Source organism: Myodes glareolus, chromosome 17 (genome assembly GCF_982192425.1).
Source record: "Myodes glareolus chromosome 17, mMyoGla1.1, whole genome shotgun sequence".
NCBI lineage: Eukaryota > Metazoa > Chordata > Mammalia > Rodentia > Cricetidae > Myodes > Myodes glareolus.
The window spans coordinates 4,111,701-4,125,664 of NC_142042.1; the positions used below are offsets into that span (position 1 = coordinate 4,111,701).

A 13,964-nucleotide genomic window follows, 5' to 3' on the forward strand; every position below is an offset into this window, starting at 1 on the left:
ATTTTTTCAGAGGTGCAGAGTTAAGCCTTCCTCCCAATTTTTATCTATTCTAAAACTCAAGGGCTATGAAGAATGGTTATCTTTTTAAGTCTATACAATGTGTAACCTCAGGGATTTGAGTTTTCAGTAGTGAATAATTTATAAAAGATATAAAACAATACTGTTAAACAGATTATATATTTAAGTATAGCATTTAGAGCTAAATTTTGTACCCATGACTGATCATAAAGGAAACATTCATTGAGTGAGTTACCTTTATCAATGCTGGGCAAAGGTTAATGAATAGCCTGTGGTTGAATGTTTTAAATCTCTCCGGAAGATGCCAGTTCTGAATGATTTCTTCATCAGATATAACGTGATGGTCCAGGGCTTTGAGAGGCCAGATAGTATTGACAAGAACATGTCTGTAGCCTTTCTTAAGACTCACCGGGCAGTCAAACATGGTCAGTCCTACAAGGCTTGCACAGGCGGCTAACACACAGATGTTCTTCAGCTTGGCAAAACCATTGTCATGAAGATAGAGGAGTTTTAGGTTCTTGAGTCCACCCCAAAAATTTCGATCTGGAAGAGTCTTTATCTGAAATAATATTTAAAATATGTATGATTCATAAAATCTGCAAGGAAAAATGGTGAAGCATTTAATATCATCTAAAATTCAATATTTTGCAAATGTTGATTGCCTAATAAAAGTAACATTTCCAATTATCCAAATGATGACTGCAAAGACATGACACACCAGGAATTTGAAATAAGATGGAATCAATAGCATAATAGATGTATAGCCACATTTACAGGTATGTAAAAATCTGGAGCTTCCTGTGAAAAGTACTTAGGGCAATTCCAATTAAAGTTACTCACATCAGAATTGTGGACTCATCTACAGTGTACATTGAAGATGTAAAGATACAGTGCTGAAGAGATGGCTCTGTGCTTAGAGCTCCTGCTGCTCTTTCAGCAGACCCAGAACCACTCACACTGACAGTGCCCAAATACCCATAACTCCAGGGAGTCCACCACGCTCTTCTGACTTCCATGGGCACCTCCATTCACACAGAGATACATACACAAACATACATCTAAATAAAAAAAAATAAACCTTTAAAGCAAAATAATTTGAAAGGAAGTGAAACACCCTAGGGAGATGGCTCAGTAGTTGCACTTCCAATGGCTGGCATTCAGTTCCCAGGACCCCGGCAACTCCAGGTACAGGGACCTGGATGCCCTCTTCTGGCCTTTGTGCGAAGCCACACACATTTGAAATAGATACAGAGAGAATCTATACATATATAATTGAAAAATATAAAAAACAAAACATATCGTACATTTTTACATATCATTTAAAATTTTTTATTACACGTTATATTTTGTGTATTTGAGCCTTATTTGTATATAATTTTAAGTTTTTCATTATATTTTCAATGGCTAGAAAGAATGTTAGAGATTAACAGGGCAAGTTTACTGACATAGGAAAGTAGTTAGTGCTTACCTGGTTTCCATGGAGATCAAGTTTAATGAGCTTTACGCAGCTCTGCAGGGGCTGGATGTCAGTGACAAAGTTGTTCGAGAATATGCAGACTCTCAGAGAGATGCAGGACTGCAGGTTCTCCATGGACTTCAGATGGAGGCCATTGTACTTTACAAACACAAAGTCCTTCTGATCTTCTATTATATTCTCATTGTAGTGACTCCACTCTTCATGGCTGGTGAGTTCTTTTGTGATTGTCCCATGAAACATCTAAAAGATGGAGATAAACATTTAAGAATGACACTGAGAGGTTGAAGAATTGGTGCAGCAATTCAAACCACTTGCTCCTCTTCCAGAAGACCTGAGCTTGGTTCCCATCACCAGCATGGCAGCTCAAACTGCCGTAATTCCAGCTCCAGGAATCTGATACTCACTTGGTGACCACCAAGGATATCCACATGCAAATGCCATATGCACACATACAAAACACAGACTCAGAGTTACACATAAATTTTAAAGATATATTTACAAAGAATAACTCTCAAATTTTAAATATTTACCTGAAAAGAAAACACAATATTATCTATCATGATAATAAAAATGGTAGAATAATTAAAATAAAATATTTAAACCCTATAGCATCTTCTATTCCACAATATCTTAAATATCTAATGTTGAAAAATTACCACTGTCCTCACCAATAAAATGGTGAAAGGAAATAAAACTTCACTTTCCACATAAGTGAGAACACACAATTTACAACAATATCATTTTTATGGAAGACATCAAGCAAAAGCAGATAAAACTCCACATAAGTGTAGTATATATCATTGTCCTCGTTTAAAGCCAATGACTGATAAATAGTACTCTAAAGGATTAGTAAGTTGATAAAAGACCACCCTTTGTGGGAGAGGCTGGAAAACACAGCCATAGGAAGTGCATAGTGAAAACCACCCACACAGGCTGACGATTCCTAAAGATATGTAGCCATCACAGTGTGTGTGTCCTGTGTGTCCTCAGTGCTCTGCCTATCAGAAACACAGGATAAAGTCTTATAAAAACATTTGACTAGAAAACTTTATTAATTATTTATTATATAACCTTTTATGTCACCTTCCATATCCATGAACTTGCCCTCATTATGTGATAATTTCATATTTCATAGAAGGCAGTTAGATATCACCTTCAGAAAGATCTATAAGCATAAATAATCTACTTGGTGGCTTTTTTTCAAGATAAACTATCCTTCCTATTAGAACCAGTTTCTACCAATAGCAGATAAATTAATCTACATGATCCAGATAAAAATAAATGCTAAATTTATATGAAGTTGCTATCAAGACAAAAGATACTTTAATATCCTGACCTAACACTATAGTCCTCAAACTCTAGAGTCACCAACATAATTTATAAATAGGTGATTCAAGAAATCCTAATCTAGTGCATCAGGGTCCCAGAGCTAAAGGTTTAGGGTTTTTTAATCAGACAATTCATGGACATTTTGACAGATTAACCCAAATTACAAATGAATCACCCTTGCCAGTTTAAAGCCACAGACCTGGCACGAGTGGATGTATTCTCTATAATGCAGTAGGTTCTGTAGACCCTAAAATGCAGGCAGTATCTACATTGGACCTCATTTGTTTGTTTTAATTATACAACTACAGAAGCCTCTCTGAGGTTTGCTTACAAAGATCTACTTTTTTCCATTTTAGTGTAAAGTTTGGCTAACTTCAGATGACAAGGGCTTATGAGCACCATGTACACAACAAACCAGCATAACATGTCTCAAAGTAGAAAATATGAATACTTTCACTTGGAACCAATAACTGTTCCACAAAGAATTGTAGAGTGAGAGTCATATAATAAATGTGGTATTTTTATTATGATCACCATGTGTTTTTTAATTTTTAAATATTTTCATATAGTATACTTTCATCATATTCTTTCCCCTCTTCCAACTCCTCCAAGACCCCCCTCTCCTCTACTTCATCTTCTCTCTTAAACACACACACACACACACACACACACACACACACAGGGGCACATACAAAAAGAAAGAAAAGCACATGTACATACACAAAACAAACAGAAAAGATGAAATCCTTTTTGTGTGGTCAACTATTCCTACAAGTGTTTAATTGGGCTTTTATTTTCATTGTTAGTCTGTGTGACAGTGGATTCTGATGGCAGAATGGATGTTGAGAGCTTCCTTCTTGATCTGCAGTAGGAGGCAGAGAAGGCACACTGAGAATTATCTGGAGTGAAACCCCACTCCAGATGACTGGCATTCTCCAACAAGGTCACATTTCCTAATTTTTTCAAACATTCCGCTATCTTGGGACCAATTATTGAAATCTATGAGCCTGTGGGGACCATTATCATTCAAACTGCCACAGTGCTAGAAGGCACTGTGCATGCCATGAGAGGAGCAAAGTTAGCAGTCACACCCAGCTCTGAACCTTGTGGGCTGCAACTGTGGCCCTCCTACAAGATATACCCACTGGCTCAACAGTGTCGCTAATCATATGGTAGTAACCAACTACTTTAAAATTTTTACTTAAGGCCCCCTCTATGAGGTAGAACCCATGCCTGACACTGTTAGTAGATATAAGAACAAGAGACTATATAGGCCCTGGACTCTAGAGGAAAACCTACTACTACTATTCTGATAAATAAACACAGCAGGAAAAGGACTCATGAGCCGGGTGGTGGTGGTGCACACCTTTAACCCCAGTACTTGGGAGGCAGAGGCAGATGGATCTCTTTGAGTTTGAGGACAGCCTGGTCTACAAGAGCTAGTTCCAGGAAAGGCTTCAAAGCTACAGAGAAACCCTGTCTATCAAAAGATAATTTTAAAAAGAAGAAAATAGAAAAAAGAAAATGACTCTTAATGGCATATTGTTATCCCCACTGATCAGTGTCTCACTCAACCATTATCAGAGAAGCTTCCTCTTGCATTAGGCAGTACCTAATAACACGGTTAGATAACTGCAGGTGTAAGAGACTTTAGAATACTCTGCCCTAATAGAATGCTTGTGTTACACCCCTCAGGCAACAGCTATTTTCTTCTGCTTTAGGTCAACAGAAACATTAGGAAGTATAGCCTCCCCATCATGACTCGTCACATCAAGTGCTCCATTCTTGGCATCATGAAATAGGCTGCATTTGTTTAGTGAAGAATCAGGATCTGCAGGTTACCACTAAAGTACTTACTTATCTTATGAAAGAGTCCACACTTGTCAATAACTATGCGATAGCATGTAGTTATTAGTGTATCATATGGTTATTACCGTACCAATATCTACAGTGTCCTTGACCTTTCATCCACTTGCTGTCAAGCTCCCAACAACTTAGAGTTTTAAACTGTTTCCATACCTTTATATATGTCATAATTATACATATAGATGTATATATATATGACCGTATATATGACATAAATTTGTGATTATAAGAAGTTATGGGTATATTAAATACACCCATTTAGATTTCCTCCTTTGACTTAATAGAGTGCATTTTAAGCACTCTCGATATTTTTGCTATTTTGATCCCATTCAACCCCTACCCCAATTCCTCCCTGATCCACGTTCCCTTTCCTACCAACCCAACTTTGTACCTATTTTATTTTCGCCCACCACGGGCGGTTGTGCTGCCCACATATACTTGAATGTGTGTAGGCTTCCACTAGCATGTGGTCAAACCACAAGAGACTGCATGCTTAGAGAGAAGTGTCTCCCAGAAATACCAATTACCAATAAATAGCTCTTTGGCTAGAGCAGGGAACCTCCCCATCTCTCTTTCCAGTGCTGGGACTGTATCTGGGTGACCTTGACAGATCTTAGGCACTCTTTCACAACTGCTGAGTGTTTGTGTGTTCATAAAAGGCTGTCTCACTGCAGTGGCCCACAGCCACGACTGTCACTCTACTGGCACCCCATCTTCACCATGACCCCTGAGCCTTTGGAGGGAGTCATTTAAAGCTGAGTACTGTTCTGTATCTTTTTCTCTGCACCTTAACCAGATGTGGGTTTCTGTTAATTGCTATCTACTGCACAAAGAAGTTTCCCTGATGAGGGATGAGAGATGCCCTAACCTATGGTGTAATGATGTTGTTATGAGTCACTAATATTTTCCGTTTAGCAGAGTAATAGTCGTAGGTTTTTCAGTGAAACTCATTTTCGGCTGTGAACGTGGCTCAATAGGCAAACACCCGCCTAGTATTCCCAGGGACCTCTTTTGATGGCCAGCATCGAATATAACTCACCTTTAAAGTATACAGAAACATTACATTTCATGGATATGGCCTATTTTATCAGTCCAATCACCTATTAAAGACATTTTAGCTGACTTAAAGCTTGAGAGATTACAAATGGAATTTCTACAAGTATTCGCAGGTTTTCATGTACACATTACATTTCAATTCATTTGGATAAATATCAAGAAGTTTACTTTCTGGATCATATATTAAGTTTTATTGATGAACTGACTTTGTCCTTGGAATCAGCTGTACTACTTTGGGTTTCCATCAGCAACAAGATAAGAAATTATTCCTTCACATTCTTACTAGTATCTGGTGTATTGGTATCAAAGCCAGTCTGACGGCTACAAAGAGGTACCTCACTCTGAGAGTTTGTGATTCCTACAGATAGATGATGCTGAGCATCTTTCTCTGCTTGTCTGTCTTCTGAGTGTGTCCTTTGATGAGGCATTCTCAGCTCCTCTGTTCAGTTTTTGTTGACTGCTATCTTCCTGTTGAGTGAGTACCTTGTATTGTTTTGATGTCAATCTTTCATCACCATGTGTTTTACAATGTTTTCCTCAGACAGTCACTAGACTGGCCACTTTCTTAATTTTCTTTCTTTCAACCCATAAAATCATATCTTCTAAAGATGCTTTATACAAACAGCATCAAGGTTCTATCTCTCTATCCAAAGTGACTTTATGCTTCACTGCATCAGTAAATAAATAATGCATATATAGATGTGTGTAATTTTATATATTCCTATCACTGTATATAAAGATTTTATTTAAAATTATTTACCATACTGAATATTCCATCTTTTATTTTAAAATGCATTTCAGACAATGTCATATAGTTATTAAAACAGATTTATCTCTCTTTTTTTCTTAAAGTTCATTTGTGTGTGTGTGGGTCATCCACTGAACATGGTTGACATATCAAAGGTCACAGCCTTAAAGAAAAGTGGCTCACCCTTTTCCCTCGGCTATGAATTATCCATAGCTCCTCTGCTAGGTGTGGGGCTTATACAAGTTTTAACAACCGAGCTAGAAAAAACACCTACTGGGGCAACAGAGAAAAGAATTTCACAGGGGTAATCAACAACTTTCTGATTTGAGTTTCAGGATTTAAGCCACTCTTCCTAGATGGAGCTCATACTTGACACCAAGAACCTGTGGTCAGACAGGTCACAGGGCTCTACTGGAAAAGCTGCTATTGTCAGTCTTCCAAACTAACTCTGAATGATCCACCGCTAGGCTCATAGAGCAGAGCATCTTTCCACTTTCCTCAGAAAAGTTTCCTCCTGTAGAAGACAGACCCACGACTAGGCAGTGTGTAGAGAACAACACTGGGCAGTGATCAGCTTCTTAAATTGATAATCTATATTACTCCATTTCCTCCCAAGGCTCGGGGATCACCGTGGAAGGGAAGCAGAAAGAGGTGAGAGCCAGATGCAACAGGGCAGCTGCACTCACGAACTCACAGCGGCTGTGCCAGTTGTATAAGCTCTGCTGGAGCTCAGGACACAGCGGCGTCCAGCATGGAGAGGGGAGGCGGGCATGATGCCCCATACGATATTTTTAATTTGGTTACTGTAGTGGTTTGAAAGAAAATGCGCACATATGCTCATAAGCAGTGGCACTGTTAGGAGGTGTGGCCTTCTTGGAGTAAGAGTGTGACTGGGGGTGGGATTAAGGTTTCAGATGCTCTAGCCACGCCCATTGACACAGTCTCTTCCTGCTGCCTGTGGATCAAAATTTTGAACTATGCTCCTTCTCCAGAACCATGTCTCCCTGTGTGCCACCATGCGTCCTGCCATGATAATGGATAAACCTCTGAACTGTAAGTCAGTCCCAATTAAATGTTTCCTTTATAAGCGTTGCCATGGTCGTGGTGTCTCCTGAGCAATGGCTACACGAACTATTAAGACTTTTTGTTTTCAACTTATAATGTGTGGTACTTTAATATGTAGGGCCTTTTGACCTTTAATAGTCTGTTTGGCTCTCAATACAGTTCCACATCTGGAAAATAAAAAAAAGAAAGAAAGAAAAGAAAAAATACCCCATCAGTATTCTGAGAACTCACAAATTTTTTTAGCCAAACCTGTCTTGATCTCCAGAACTACATACATACATACACAGACACACAAGCAATTTCTACTGTAAACGCATACATGTTTAGTCTACATATCGAATATTAAATTAAAGGAACCCTCTTACCACTTCACTATGCTTCCCCATATATGGCTTTCCTCATCTCTTTTATCCGCCATCAGGGGACAGATGTTGGTTTTGTCTTTGGGATGTTTTTGGAATCTAAACAATTTCTCACTATTTCCCATTATTATCTTTTAAATTTCCACCAAATCTTTCCTGTTGGCACTTCGGTAGCCTCCAAATAAGACTGTCTGCTTGTATTCTCGCTCCACACACAGATACCTTTCAGTGTGACCCCTTTACTCCGATTCACTCAAGAGTCAGAACCACAAATCTGACTTTATATTGCTGTTACTCTCAGACCCTTTAGCTTTCTATATTTTTTAAATTTCCTTCAAAAAAATGCACTATGAAACAGTAATCTTTCTCCACAAATGTCTCTCCTTCAAATACAGAATTAAAGGCTAAGATCGCGGCATTAAATAAAATTTAAAAAAAACTAAGCTTACTTAGAAAATTAGTTAAGTTCATAGGAAATTGTTCTGCAGAATTCTGAGCAAGACATTAATGAAGGGAAACTTCTCAAGCCAAATAGCAGAGTATGATAGAATTTCTGGGTCTGATACTGAAAAGCTGTCCTTAAATGTTGTTACTACATGCTATGTGTCAGAATGGGGAGATTAGCCTGTAGAACTCGTTATAAACTAGGCATTCGAAAAGAGAAATACATGTTATCGTCCAAGGAAAGCGAGTTCAACAAGGCTGACTCCCCAATATTGGGCCCCATTGAGTGTCCTCATCTATGCCTTCCATAGACTCTGAGAAGCGAGTGGAGATAACTGAGTGCCCTGATGCTGACAGAAGGCACGAGTTCAAGCAGACTGCCTGATAGAGAGGTGGGAGGACGCGGGGCGCGGGCGAGCCCGAGGTTCCTCCAGGAATGGCAGCTCTGTGCGAGCAGGTCACCTCGGCATCTGGGGGATGGTTCCACTGTCCTCGGCGGCCCGGTCCGCCGTGGCGGGCCGCGGGCTGTCAGACTTAGCGAGGCGGGAACCGACGGCGCAGGCCCCGGGCAGCCCGGAACAGCTAGGTGCCCATCGGCATCACGGAGCGTTGCCCGGGCAACGTGGATCGCGCACGCTCAGGCCATCCTAGCTCTTTCCTGTCTGCCAGGGGTTCCAGGGGCGCGGTGACGTAGACGCGCGGCCAAGGAGAGACGTGGTCTTCAGAGAGCGCGCGCGCGCACGGCCTGGGCGGGGCTTGGTCTTTGGAGCGCGTGCACGGCCTGGGCGGGGCGGGGCCTTCGGAGCGCGCGCGTGCACTGTGAGGGCTCACGGAAGTCGGGCCATGGCGTCTCTCCGCGAAGCCACCCTGCGGAAACTGCGGCTCTTTTCAGAAATGAGAGGTACCCTGGCGGAACGGAGTTCTCTGGCCCCGTGCTCCGAGGGGCGCCTTCTTCCCACGGACCCCCTCGCCGCTTCCTGTCCTCTACTCCTTCCTGTCCGCCCCGTCCTGCCTGCCTTCCGCTTCTCCCTTTGCAGATCTGTGCATACCTCATCCTGGATGTCAGGATGAAGCAGCAAGAGAATGATTAACGTGGCTTGTGAGGCTGTGCATGTAACACACATGTAACATGTGAAAACATCGCTTAGCTCATTGGTTAGAAGTCAGTTTGCTTACAGAGTCTGAAGTGGTGTTTTTGCCCAGATTCTTCCCTTTTCTCCCAGTCCCCTGCATAGCTCACCAGCCTATTCCTATTTAAACTCCAATCTGAAGGCAATTATGACTTTAAAAATTACAAATTTAAGTTTTCCCTTTAGAGAAAAAACAGATGGGTGCTTGTGCTTCTCTGAACAGCTGTCTGATAAAGCTGGTATTTGTAACTATCTAAAATATAGGGATTTATATTTGGATATCATGATGTTTGGAATTATTGAATCCTAGCTAACGAATCCCTCCCTCTTTTCCTCCATTCCTCTGTCCTTTTCCTTCTCTCTGCCCCCTTTTCTCTTTTAACTTGTTAAATGGAAGGTCAGGTATCTTCCACAAGACAACCTAAAACCATGTTCGCAGCACCTATATTTATTTATCCCAGAGGGACAAAGAGCAGGGAATAAGAGACAAAAGATTGAAGGTAGAGGACAAGGGACCTCTTGGAAGAGAGAGGAGACAGACATGGCCCATAGACCAATGGCAGTTTCTACAGTGTTAGAACGAGGTGTTTAATTTTGATTTTGGTGTTAATTAGGGAAGCCAAAGGGGAGCTTTTGATTGCTGGACTTCAATACTTTGACAGCTGTAACTTGGTCATCAGCGTCAGGGGGAGGGAGTGGCCCAATGAGGGAATAGGCAGACCCTGGTGACTAACTTTAGGAAAGTAATCTAATGGTTTTTAGCAAGGAAGAGAGAAGGAAGGAAGAGGGCAAAGCCAGTGCCATGATGTCCTGCTCAGGCCAGCTAGAGCCCCTTCGTTAAAACCCTATTAATATTTTTGTTGGTAAAGGAGAGGGTCCCATTGTTTGCCAGTGCAGTTTGTCAATGAATGAGTCCATTGGAAAATTTGATTCTAAGTTCTGTGTGGTTTTCTGATGGCCTGTGTAAGTGTAGTTGTTCATCATAAATTAATAAAAATAATAAGAGCTGAGCCTGGGGCTGCAAGACTACTATCTACTTGGGAGGCTGAGGCAGCAGGGTCAGAGTTCAAGGCCTGACTGGGTTACAGGAAGCATTCAGGGCCAGTCTGTCAATTAGTAAGACACACTCAAAAATTAATAAAGAGGCAACTAGGAATGTAGCTCAGTGATTGGGTGCTTCCCTGATATGCATAGAGTAAAAAGAAGAAAGAAAAAGTTAATAAACACCAACAAAAACAAAAAACCCCACATTTCTAATCAGAAAAAAAGGAGTGTACAGTTGATATTTCTCAGCCAGGGAACATTAAGGGCTCTGATTCATGAAACTTCCTAGATACTGAAGCTAAAGATTATTCTGTTTTTTATTGTTGTTTGGTTGGTTTTTGTATCATCTTGGAAGCTGTTAATGGTTATTCTTTTGTCCTCTCCTCTTTTGAAATACGCAAGCTTACAATAGAGAATTCTGATAATATATAAATCTTGCTATTTTTCCAATAGGCAAACCGGTGGCAGCTGGAAAATTCTGGGATGTAGTTGCACTAACAGCAGCTGATGAAAAGCAGGAACTTGCTTACAAGCAACAGCTGTCAGAGAAGCTGAAGAGAAAGGAATTGCCCCTTGGAGTTCAGTACCATGTTTTCACTGATCCTGCAGGAACCAAAATTGGTATACACTTTATGGTCATTGTTATAACAGATTCTAAGCAATATAGTAATTGCATAATTATCTGAGCTTTGTAGTTTATAAACTGTTTATCTCCATACATGACCTTTACAGACTTTAAAATCTGAATCTAAATTATCTCCTCTTAACAAGGTGAATATCAGAGCAAAGATTCTTAGTCACTGATACTTGAAGAGAACTCGTATAGAAAATTAGTTAAAAGATTTTTCTTTTTTTGCTTTAATAAATTACAATAGACCTCAATGGAAGTTCTGTCAAGTACTTTTCCAATCCAGTAGTCTTTCAGACATTCACATGAAGAAAACAAATGGGGAAACTTATGTATATATTTGGTTTCTTTGGACCAAATTATGGAATACAAACAGACCACGTCCAGTCACTTAAAGTAATATAAAATATGTATTTAAACCCCATTTAATTCAAACTATGTCATCACTGCAAATAAATAGATTATAGTTTACCTTTGATTCCGTACAGAGGGAATTGCAAATCATTTCTTCTACTTTCTTGTAGTTATTGCTTAAAGTATTTTGCTTTGAAATTTATTTATTTTTTTCTGTTTCCCTTGAAAGTAGTTTAATTTTTATAAAATTTATCCCTAAAATTGTGATTCATATGATTAAAAAAAAGCGAAAGCCTCTTGGTGCCAGGAAGAGAATGCATGTCTATGACCTTGGAATTATTCTGATCATCACTGTTGGTCAGCACTTGTCTGATGTCCCTTCTGTAGAGAAGAGTTGGGGATACAGTGCATTGACAACATTTAAAATATTTTGTACAAATAAGTTCTTTAACATTTTGAAAAATGTTAAAATTTGAAACTCCAACTTGCGTGTTGAGTTGTGTCATTTGGAAGACGTCATTAAGCAAGTTTCCTGGTTGGCAGCTGCATATGATTTCATGGTCTAGGGTCATAGATTATGTAATTTATCAATTCTTTCATTACTAGTGTTGAGATTATTAGCTGCTTTGTTCCTTGATTAGCTGTGTGTTTGCTTATTTACTGTGATTTATCTGTTCCACTGGCAGTACCTTCTTATTCTGTCTACCTCATATTGACAAAATTCACATCTTCAAAATTATATCATTAAATATAACATCATAGAAAAATTTTAGTAGTTTTCTGTGAGGCAAATTATTCTTTTGAATTGTTTTTAAGGAAATGGAGGATCAACATTCTGTGCTCTTCAGTGTCTGGGAAGCCTCTATGGAGATAAGTGGAAGTCTTTCACAGTCCTGCTGATTCACTCTGGTAACTGACTGCTTATTCATTTACATTTGCCCTTGAGTTTCCTGCCTCTGATGCCTTGGGGCCTTTATCTCCCTTGTAAATTATTTCCCCTGTATTTTATTTTGTTTGGAAATTCAGTGGTGTTAGTTCGCTTTGGAAATAAATGTCCATGGCTTTTGGGTTTCTTGTTTGCTGTTTTCAGTATGTAAGTATATTGATCTTCACAAAACATTTTCTTACCATTGTAGATTATGTACATAATCTTTTATGGATATTTTATCATTTCATTTTTGGTTTGCAAATAGAGAATTGTTTCACAAAACTCCTGACAATATGGACATTTCTCAGGAGTCTGGAGGGGGGTTTTGTTATTAAAGAGAATGAATGATGATAAAATGATGATTAAACATTTCTCAAAACTTCTACCCTGCTTCAATATTTAGCAGTTCTAAATACAGAAGAAAAATGACAAAAATACAGAATATATAAATATATATACATGAAAAGTACATAAAGCATTTCAAAAGAGAGAAAACAGAAGGATGTTATCAGAATAGTTGGTAGGTTTTTTAATTCAATACACATATAAAACATTTGGTGCTTGGAAACTTCTGTTGTTTATCTCTGTATTCTGGTGGGCTGGTGAAACCTTTGTCAAGGGCTGACACTGACCTGGGACATATAATTTAGAACATCTATCTTCGTACCATCAAAGATACTTTCTAATTCCAAGTTGCGTGCAAAGTCATGTGACCATCTGTCATATGCTGTCAGATGACCACAGCCTAGTTCATCTAAGTCCTGCTTTCAAGAAAAATTAAGAATGCAGAACAATTCACTGTCTTGTAGAATCAAGGTAAAACTAACTGGACATCAGAAAGTAGATAGGCAGAATGTGGTGTGCCCTCGAATCCTGGCATTCCATCCATCTCTTTAGACTCAGACAGTGACGGACAGAAAGCATCTGAGGGGTAATAGAAGTGTGTCTGCACTGAGCGTGGACTTTTGATAATTCCTAGAATATCAGTGCATAACTACTGTGTATGTAAACATTGCATTGTATCGGATAAATAAATTACCCAGTAAGACAGTGTGGAATACATGAAAATAAGTGTCATTTCAGGTTAGGGGATCCTGTGTCCTCATTTCTCAAGGTTTGCCTGGGTTGTGAACTAGTCTCCTTGATTGTCATTTAGTGTAAACTTTACTATCATCTGATCTTTGAAAAGGAAAGCAGTTAAGATTATTTTTAGCTCTTATTTCTTGAACAATGTTCTGTGTACAAAGTTCTTTAAATGTTGCATTGTTTCATGGTACTGCAGCTGACTGCAGTATGTTCTCAGGTCCCAGCCAAAGCATGCTGAGCCATTGGTACACTCCTCATCAACCCTTCCCAATGCTGAGCTATTGGTGCGCTTCTTATCAACCCTTTCCAATGCTGAGCCATTGGTGTACTCCTTATTGACCCTCCCCAATGCACAAGTCTGCACTTCACTCTACACCTGTCCTTTGCATAAGAAGATTCAAGACGTCAGTGTGTTTAAGAGGACACATT

The 13,964-nt window shown here is 39.5% G+C and overlaps 2 protein-coding genes across 6 annotated transcripts in view; one reads left to right on the forward strand and one right to left on the reverse strand.

Moving 5' to 3' along the window:
- Lrriq3 (leucine rich repeats and IQ motif containing 3) overlaps positions 1 to 9,088 on the reverse strand; it is a 93,584-nt gene extending 84,496 nt beyond the window's left edge. The window contains exons 1-3 of one of the 4 annotated variants that reach the window (XM_087897460.1): positions 7,925 to 8,806; positions 1,487 to 1,735; positions 428 to 577 (exon numbers count right to left, since the gene is read on the reverse strand). In XM_087897460.1, the coding sequence (XP_087753586.1) occupies positions 428 to 577; positions 1,487 to 1,735; positions 7,925 to 7,945 (420 nt within the window). In that variant the 5' untranslated portion in view covers positions 7,946 to 8,806. Of the gene's footprint in view, positions 1 to 253; positions 578 to 1,486; positions 1,736 to 5,081; positions 5,257 to 7,924; positions 8,807 to 8,827 lie in introns of those variants that run through there. The other 3 variants (XM_087897458.1, XM_048453523.3, XM_087897459.1) reach the window with 3 other exon arrangements.
- A 32-nt stretch (positions 9,089 to 9,120) lies between these two features.
- The window catches only part of Tnni3k (TNNI3 interacting kinase), a 279,530-nt gene continuing 274,686 nt past the window's right edge, over positions 9,121 to 13,964 (forward strand). For both annotated transcript variants that reach the window (XM_087897462.1, XM_048453527.3), the window contains exons 1-3: positions 9,121 to 9,266; positions 10,993 to 11,160; positions 12,338 to 12,430. In XM_087897462.1, the coding sequence (XP_087753588.1) occupies positions 9,209 to 9,266; positions 10,993 to 11,160; positions 12,338 to 12,430 (319 nt within the window). In that variant the 5' untranslated portion in view covers positions 9,121 to 9,208. The remainder of the gene's footprint in view (positions 9,267 to 10,992; positions 11,161 to 12,337; positions 12,431 to 13,964) is intronic.